This window comes from Oncorhynchus masou, chromosome 7 (genome assembly GCF_036934945.1).
Source record: "Oncorhynchus masou masou isolate Uvic2021 chromosome 7, UVic_Omas_1.1, whole genome shotgun sequence".
Classification (NCBI taxonomy): Eukaryota; Metazoa; Chordata; class Actinopteri; order Salmoniformes; family Salmonidae; genus Oncorhynchus; species Oncorhynchus masou.
In genome coordinates this window covers 10,519,784-10,529,783 of record NC_088218.1, presented here as the reverse complement: position 1 = coordinate 10,529,783, position 10,000 = coordinate 10,519,784, and the positions used below count along the sequence as shown (strand labels likewise).

The following is a 10,000-nucleotide window of genomic DNA, read 5'->3' as shown; positions in this document are numbered from 1 at the left end:
CCAACTTCTATGTTGATGACTGCCTTAAATCTAGTGGCCACAGAAGAACAAGCCATAGCTCTCACAAAAAAACCTCAGAGATGTGTGCGGTCAGGGTAGGTTCAAGTTGACCAAGTGGGTCAGCAACAGCCGTGAGGAACACAAAGCCAAGCAGATAAAAGATCTGGACCTGGACAGAGAGAAGCTGCCCGTTGAAAAAGCACTTGGAATCCAATGGAACATTGAAAGTGATGTGTTTACCTTCCGAGTCATCATCGAGAACAGACCCCTTACGAGAAGAGGTATCTCTCAACCATCAGCTCTGTTTACCATCCATTACGTTTCCTCGCCCCATTTATCTTAAATGCAAAGCAGATTCTTCAAGAGTTTTAAAGTATGGATGGGACGAAGTCATCCCCGAAGAACACTTTATTTCATGGAGGAGATGGCTCTCAGAGGTGGACCAGCTGTCCAGATTCCAGATTGACTGGTACATGATGCCTGAGAACAGCTGCATCACTTTGGTGACGCAAGTGAACAAGGTTATGGCAGGTTAAAGGTCCACATTGCATTCATGCTGGGGAAATCTAGAGTGTATCCACTCAAGCAGATGACGATCCCCAGACTGGAAGTTGCTGTAGCAACATTGGCGGTGCGAGTGGACAGGATGTTAAGGTTGGAGCTCCAGATTGAACTCTAGGAGTCAACTTCCTGGACAGAAACTTCCTGGACTGACAGCCAGTCTGTGCTAAAATACATCCGCAACGATACCAAGAGATTCCATACCTTTGTGGCTAATAGGGTTGCTGTGATCCGTGACATATCGAAAGCAAAACAGTGGAGGTATTTGATCTCCAAACCAAACCCAGCCGACGATGCCTCAAGAGGGTTACATGTTGAAACTTTCCTGAACTCAAAGAGATGGCTCAAAGGACCAGAATACCTGGAGAAAGCAGAAACACACTTGCCGAAAGTCCCCGAGGAGCTTGGCTCCATCCCTCCGGATGATCCAGAGGTGAGAAAAGACGTAAAGTACAAGTGTGGAAGAAAAGAGTCCGACCAGCAAGCTGATTGAGTACTACTCAATATGGAACAGCTGGAAGAAAGCAGTTTCCTGGAGGCTGAAACTGAAGAGAGTTCTACAGTTAGGCCAGAAAAGGAAAGTTCTCACAAAAACGGATCCAGAATCAGATCAGAGTTTAACAAACTCATTGAAGGAACAAACTGACATTTTCAAACTAACGTTTGGAAAATAAAGTCTCTGTGGATGACCTAGATGAAGAAGAAAGGGTAATCATTTGATTTGAGCAAAGACAGCACTTTAAACAAATTGCACTCATTGTGAAAGGAAGACAGTGTGCCAAGGGAAGCGGCTCAATCTGTAAGCTTTATCCAATTGTTGACAATGGCATTCTGAGAGTGGGAGGAAGGTTAAGCAAAGCTGCTATGCCTATAGAACTAAAGAATCCTATGATCCTGCCCAAAGACTTCCACATCTTCAGACTGATCATCCATGAGCAGGTTGGTCACTCTGGGAGAGGACACATGCTTTCCAGTCTTCACCAGCGATATTAGATGCCATGTGCCAAGTCCTTAGCATGGAAGATCCTAAGAGCTGTGTCTTCTGCAGCCGGGTACAAGCTAGAGCTGGAGAACAGAAGATGGCCGACCTTCCACAAGATCGGGTGTCACCTGATTTGCCGCCTTTCACCCATGTGGGCATAGATTACTTCGTCCCCATAGAGGTGAAGCGAGGCCGCGTTCATGTGAAGCGGTATGGTGTGATCCTTACTTGCCTTTTGAGTCGAGTTGTCCACTTAGAATTTGCTAGTTACCTGGATACTGATTCCTGCATCAATGCCCTGCGCAGGTTCATCTGTGGAAGAGGCCCAGTAACAAGTATCAGAACAGACAATGGCACCAACTTTGTTGGAACACACAGAGAGCTAGGAGAAGCGCTGAAAGAGCTGGTTCACAACAAGATTCAAAATGCATTACTGAAGGAAGGAGTGAATTGGTCATTCAACCCTCCCTCAGGAGGGCACCATGGGGGGTATGGGAGAGGTTGAAAAAGATCCTCTATTCAGTCCTTAAAGAGCAAGTACTGGATGATGAGGCTTTGCAGACAGCCTTGTGTGAAGTTGAGGCGATCATGAATGACAGACCAATCACAACTGTCACAAATTACCCTAACGATCTAAAACCCCAGACTCCGAACCATCCACTTTATCTGAAAACAAAGCCAGTCCTGCCACCAGGACTATTCCAGAGAGGAGACCTATACTCACCAAGGAGATGGAAGCAGGTACAATATATCACTGACCTCTTCTGGAAGAGATGGATCAGGGAGTATCTTCCACTTATGCAGGAGTGGAACAAGTGGAAGAAAACTAAGAGAAACTTCAGTCCTGGTGACCTTGTTTCCATTGTGGATGACACCACTCCAAGGAACTCCTGGCTAATGGGGCGTGTGGTGGAGGCGTGTGGTGGAGGCGTGTGGTGGAGGCGTGTGGTGGAGGTGTGTGGTGGAGGCGTGTGGTGGAGCGTGTGGTGGTGGAGGCGTGTGGTGGAGGCGTGTGGTGGGGGCGTGTGGTGGAGGCGTGTGGTGGAGGCGTGTGGTGGGCGTGTGGTGGAGGCGTGTGGTGAGGGCGTGTGTCAGTGCAGTTAACAATTAGGGGCCGGTATGTTAGAGCCGATTTGGACATATTTGTATAAAAGACAGAACATACAGAGCTCCATGTAGCTGTGTGTAAATATATGAATGTATGTGATAAATTATTAGGTACGTACCTGTATGACTTATATTTACCTGGTTGAGGTATATTCCTTTGTTATTAGTGTACCTTAGTTTCTGCCCCCTCTTGCCCATTCATTGTACTGTGGTAAGTGTGTTAGTGGTAGGATAAAGACAGGAAGTTGGGCCTTCGGGGGTGGAGGGAGTCCTAGCTAGACGGTTTAGAGTTTTGACCAGACATACAAACAGAACATAATATGCATTTTCATGTCAAGTAATCTATGCCTTAAATTGATTAGAGAATCACTTTAGTTAGATATAAGAAAAATCAATCATCTATTTTGTTGCACCATTTCTCTGGATCTCATTGAATGTTTTTGCCGTTTGGCTTTTGGGAACTTTGAATGTGGACTGTATGCGTCAGAAACAACCCTGCCCCAGGCTTGGCAGTGGCTATGTTCCATTAGCAAAGGAAGCCCCTACACTCATAGAACGTCAACAAAAAGTCATACACTCTTACACGCTCTTAGAGTCTCTGTATGAGTATATATACACACTTAGAACAGATCACTCTTGGGTAATTTTTGTGTAAATAGTGGTGGCTGCTGGGTAGTGTAGTCTGTCTCTACCTTGTCGCTGTCTGCGGTGTTCTGAGAGGTGCGGGAGGCAATGGAGACGGTGTCCGGCTGGCTGCTGGCATCTCCCAGGCTGTCTGCATCCTCATTGGTGTCTCTGGGGGGTGACGCGTAAACATAAAAATATCATGATACCTACCGCACAACCTGATGAAACTTACATAATAAAAGCCATAGAGATCCTATCGAAGTTCCAGAATGGGGTGAAAATGGCAGCCATATTGGACAGAGAGAAATCCAACCCAGTCTAATGTGAATGAATGGCAGCCATATTGGACAGAGAGAAATCCAACCCAGTCTAATGTGAATGAATGGCAGCCATATTGGACAGAGAGAAATCCAACCCAGTCTCATGTGAATGAATGGCAGCCATATTGGACAGAGAGAAATCCAACCCAGATGTGAATGAATGGCAGCCATATTGGACAGGAGAAATCCAACCCAGTCTCATGTGAATGAATGGCAGCCATATTGGACAGAGAGAAATCCCACCCAGTCTAATGTGAATGAATGGCAGCCATATTGGACAGAGAGAAATCCCACCCAGTCTAATGTGAATGAATGGCAGCCATATTGGACAGAGAGAAATCCAACCCAGTCTCATGCGAATGAATGGCAGCCATATTGGACAGGGAGAAATCCAACCCAGTCTCATGTGAATGAATGGCAGCCATATTGGACAGAGAGAAATCCCACCCAGTCTAATGTGAATGAATGGCAGCCATATTGGACAGGGAGAAATCCCACCCAGTCTAATGCGAATGGCAGCCATATTGGACAGAGAGAAATCCAACCCAGTCTAATGTGAATGAATGGCAGCCATATTGGACAGGGAGAAATCCCACCCAGTCTAATGTGAATGAATGGCAGCCATATTGGACAAGGAGAAATCCAACCCAGTCTAATGTGAATGAATGGCAGCCATATTGGACAGAGAGAAATCCAACCCAGTCAAATGTGAATGAATGGCAGCCATATTGGACAGAGAGGAATCCCACCCAGTCTAATGTGAATGAATGGCAGCCATATTGGACAGAGAGAAATCCAACCCAGTCTCATGCGAATGAATGGCAGCCATATTGGATAGAGAGAAATCCAACCCAGTCTAATGTGAATGAATGGCAGCCATATTGGACAGAGAGAAATCCAACCCAGTCTAATGTGAATGAATGGCAGCCATATTGGTCAGGGAGAAATCCAACCCAGTCTAATGTGAATGAATGGCAGCCATATTGGACAGGGAGAAATCCAACCCAGTCTAATGTGAATGAATGGCAGCCATATTGGACAGAGAGAAATCCAACCCAGTGTCATGTGAATGAATGGCAGCCATATTGGACAGGGAGAAATCCCACCCAGTCTAATGTGAATGAATGGCAGCCATATTGGTCAGGGAGAAATCCAACCCAGTCTAATATGAATGAATGGCAGCCATATTGGACAGGGAGAAATCCAACCCAGTTTAATGTGAATGAATGGCAGCCATATTGGACAGAGAGAAATCCAACCCAGTCTAATGTGAATGAATGGCAGCCATATTGGACAGAGAGAAATCCAACCCAGTCTCATGCGAATGAATGGCAGCCATATTGGACAGGGAGAAATCCAACCCAGTCTCATGTGAATGAATGGCAGCCATATTGGACAGAGAGAAATCCCACCCAGTCTAATGTGAATGAATGGCAGCCATATTGGACAGAGAGAAATCCCACCCAGTCTAATGTGAATGAATGGCAGCCATATTGGACAGAGAGAAATCCAACCCAGTCTCATGCGAATGAATGGCAGCCATATTGGACAGGAGAAATCCAACCCAGTCTCATGTGAATGAATGGCAGCCATATTGGACAGAGAGAAATCCCACCCAGTCTAATGTGAATGAATGGCAGCCATATTGGACAGGGAGAAATCCCACCCAGTCTAATGCGAATGGCAGCCATATTGGACAGAGAGAAATCCAACCCAGTCTAATGTGAATGAATGGCAGCCATATTGGACAGGGAGAAATCCCACCCAGTCTAATGTGAATGAATGGCAGCCATATTGGACAAGGAGAAATCCAACCCAGTCTAATGTGAATGAATGGCAGCCATATTGGACAGAGAGAAATCCAACCCAGTCAAATGTGAATGAATGGCAGCCATATTGGACAGAGAGGAATCCCACCCAGTCTAATGTGAATGAATGGCAGTCATATTGGACAGAGAGAAATCCAACCCAGTCTCATGCGAATGAATGGCAGCCATATTGGATAGAGAGAAATCCAACCCAGTCTAATGTGAATGAATGGCAGCCATATTGGACAGAGAGAAATCCAACCCAGTCTAATGTGAATGAATGGCAGCCATATTGGTCAGGGAGAAATCCAACCCAGTCTAATGTGAATGAATGGCAGCCATATTGGACAGGGAGAAATCCAACCCAGTCTAATGTGAATGAATGGCAGCCATATTGGACAGAGAGAAATCCAACCCAGTGTCATGTGAATGAATGGCAGCCATATTGGACAGGGAGAAATCCCACCCAGTCTAATGTGAATGAATGGCAGCCATATTGGTCAGGGAGAAATCCAACCCAGTCTAATATGAATGAATGGCAGCCATATTGGACAGGAGAAATCCAACCCAGTCTAATGTGAATGAATGGCAGCCATATTGGACAGAGAGAAATCCAACCCAGTCTAATGTGAATGAATGGCAGCCATATTGGACAGAGAGAAATCCAACCCAGTCTAATGTGAATGAATCGCAGCCATATTGGTCAGGGAGAAATCCAATCCAGTCTCATGTGAATGAATGGCAGCCATATTGGACAGGGAGAAATCCAACCCAGTCTAATGTGAATGAATGGCAGCCATATTGGACAGGGAGAAATCCCACCCAGTCTAATGTGAATGAATGGCAGCCATATTGGTCAGGGAGAAATCCAACCCAGTCTAATGTGAATGAATGGCAGCCATATTGGTCAGGGAGGTCTAAGGGAATGGCAATTGGTCAGGGAGAAATCCAATCCAGTCTCATGTGAATGAATGGCAGTAGAGACATAATCCTGATTTTACTGATGGAGGAGAATAAAAGTAAGGCATGTGATATATCATACATTATGTAACAGAATCATTGTCAACCTAAAATATTGTTATATAATTTTAAATAAATAAAATATATGTAAACAGACCATAAATGTCTAAATGTTTCCTTTCTTGGAAAGCTGAGAGTGCTATTATATGATACAATATCAGAACTTGTTGTATTTACACTTGTAAATATCATCAACTGAATCATCAACTGATGCAGCCAGTGTGGATGTGGATTGACTGCATTGTTTGAATGGAATGTTGGCATATTAGCATTTAATTTGAAACATTCATGGAATCATTCCTCTAAAACTGTCTGGCTAGCTAACAAACAAACAGTGCAGATAAATTCTTCAAATGTATTATTTAACACAATATCTTATCACAGCACTGGCAAACCATGTTTGACCAACTCCCTGACCACAATATCTGACATTTATCCCAACATAAGAAGGTTCATGACCATTCTAGTATTCTAATTCCTAATTCTATACTAAAAACACTCAAACCCACTTCTCTGTCTTGCAAGTAATACAAACGGTACAACCACCTTAGCAGTACAAGAGACAAGAGAGGAAGTGGGCTGTGTGTGTGCATGTATGTACAAACCTCCTGTTGATGCTGCGTGTGCGGACCAGGGTGGGGGCGGGGTCTTGGGGAGGGGGATGGGCTCCCTCAACGCTCCTCTCAGATGGCCACGTCTCTCCTGGATCACCTGACGCACGCTACGTACCCACTCCTGCTTCAGCTCCAGAGATGAGGCCTGGGAGGGAGGGAGGGAGGGAGGGTGATAGAGAGAGAGAGATAGAGAACGGGAGGGGAGTTAGAGGGGGGAGAGAGAAGGGGGGAGGGCAGGAGATAGTGATAAAATGAGACAAACAGATAGTAAAGTAAATATAGGAAAGCACAACAGGAGCCACATCAGAGGAGAGTGCACGTGAAAAGGTTCACCAGAGATGTTTTAATTGTTTATTGAACCTTTATTTAACTAGGCAAGTCAGTTAAGAACAACGTATTATCTACAATGACAGCCTACCCCGGCCAAACCCTAACCCGGGCTTCGCAGGGCCAATTCTGCGCCACCCTATGGGACTCCCAATCACGGCCGGTTGTGATACAGCCTGGAATCAAACCTGAGTCTGTAGTGATGCCTCTAGCACTGAGATGCAGTTGGAGAGTGCACATGAAAAGGTTCACCAGAGATGACAGGCAGTAGGAGAGTGCACTTGAGAATATATTTGGCTGTTACCTTGAGGACGGTCTTGTTGTCCGAGGTGGGGGTACGGCCCACCCACAAAGCAAACTTACAGGGGTCCCCTTCAATATGCTCTGTCACCCCCAACTCTGATGTCTGGAAGAGGACACACGGCAGTTAATATTTCCTTTGGGAAACGAGGTGGGGTATATGGGATGTAGAATGCATGAAAGTATATATATGTGTTGTAGCCATACCCTCAAGCTGCTATTGCAGAGGTACCTGGTGTGATAGAGTAATATTTTATATGTGTATTACTATGTTTATGGTATAGTATTGTATAGTATGGTATAGTATAGTATGGTATGGTATAGTATTGTATAGTATGGTATGGTATAGTATTGTATGTTATGGTATGGTATAGTATTGTATGTTATGGTATGGTATAGTATTGTATAGTACGGTATAGTATGGTATGGTATAGTATTGTATAGTATGGTATGGTATAGTATTGTATTGTATGGTATAGCATGCTATAGTATAGTATTGTATAGTATGGTATGATATAGTATAGAATGGTATAGTATGGTATGGTATGGTATGGTATAGTATGGTATAGTATGGTATGGTATGGTATAGTATTGTATAGTATGGTATTATATAGTATAGAATGCTATAGTATGGTATGGTATAGTATGGTATAGTATGGCATAGTATAGTATTGTATAGTATAGTATGGTATAGTATGGCATAGTATAGGATTGTATAGTATGGTATTATATAGTATAGAATGCTATAGTATGGTATGGTATAGTATGGTATGGTATAGTATTGTATAGTATGGTATTATATAGTATAGAATGCTATAGTATGGTATGGTATGGTATAGTATGGTATAGTATGGCATAGTATAGTATTGTATAGTATAGTATGGTATAGTATGGCATAGTATAGTATTGTATAGTATGGTATGGTATAGTATAGAATGGTATAGTACAGTACAGTACCCTCAGCCTGCTCTTGTAGAGGTACTTGGTGTGGTAGAGTAATAGTGTATAGGTGTTTTACTATGTGTATAGTTGAGATGGGAGTACAGTATGGTATGGTGCAGTATGGTACAGTATAGTATGGTATTAGTTTAGTATTGTATGGTATGGCATGGTATTTTATGGTATGGTTTTAGTATAGTATGGTATAGTATGGTATTAGTGTAGTATGGTATGATATTAGTATAGTATATTATAGTATGGTATAGTATAGTATGGTATAGTATGGCATTAGTGTAGTATGGTATGATATTAGTATAGTATATTATAGTATGGTATAGTATAGTATGGTATAGTATGATATGGTATAGTATGCTATAGTATGGTATAGTATAGTATGGTATGCTTTAGTATAGTATAGTATGGTATAGTATGATATAGTATAGTATGGTATAGTATGATATAGTATAGTATGGTATAGTATGATATAGTATGATATGGTATGGTATGATATGGTATGGTATGGTATAGTATGATATATTATAGTATGGTATAGTATAGTATAGTATGATATAGTAAGTATAGTATAGTATGGTATAGTATAGTATGATATAGTATAGTATAGTATGATATAGTATAGTGTAGTATAGTACGATATAGTATAGTATAGTATGATATAGTATAGTATAGTATAGTATGGTATAGTATGATATGGTATGGTATAGTATGATATAGTATATTATAGTATGGTATAGTATGATATAGTATCGTATGGTATAGTATGATATAGTATAGTATAATATAGTATAGTATGGTATGATATGGTATAGTATGATATGGTATAGTATGGTATAGTATGATATAGTATAGTATGATATGGTATAGTATGGTATAGTATGATATGGTATAGTATGATATGGTATGGTATGGTATAGTATGATATAGTATAGTATGATATGGTATAGTATGGTATTGTATGATATGGTATAGTATGATATGGTATGGTATGGTATAGTATGATATAGTATAGTATGATATGGTATAGTATGATATGGTATAGTATGATATGGTATAGTATGGTATGGTATAGTATGATATGGTATAGTATGGTATAGTATGATATGGTATAGTATGATATGGTATGGTATGGTATGATATAGTATAGTATGATATGGTATGGTATGGTATAGTATGATATAGTATAGTATGATATGGTATAGTATGATATGGTATAGTATGGTATGGTATGGTATAGTATGATATGGTATAGTATGGTATAGTATGATATGGTATAGTATGATATGGTATGGTATGGTATAGTATGATATAGTATAGTATGATATGGTATAGTATGGTATAGTATGATATGGTATAGTATGATATGGTATGGTATGGTAT

At 41.8% G+C, this 10,000-nt stretch overlaps 1 protein-coding gene across 1 annotated transcript in view; it reads right to left on the bottom strand.

Annotated features, from left to right (window-relative positions):
- LOC135542967 (kalirin-like) overlaps nucleotides 1-10,000 on the bottom strand; it is a 69,128-nt gene that overhangs the window by 29,690 nt on the left and 29,438 nt on the right. Inside the window, 4 exon segments of the mRNA XM_064970092.1 lie at nucleotides 3,343-3,445; nucleotides 7,031-7,067; nucleotides 7,070-7,184; nucleotides 7,671-7,772. Of these exon segments, the coding sequence (XP_064826164.1) occupies nucleotides 3,343-3,445; nucleotides 7,031-7,067; nucleotides 7,070-7,184; nucleotides 7,671-7,772 (357 nt within the window).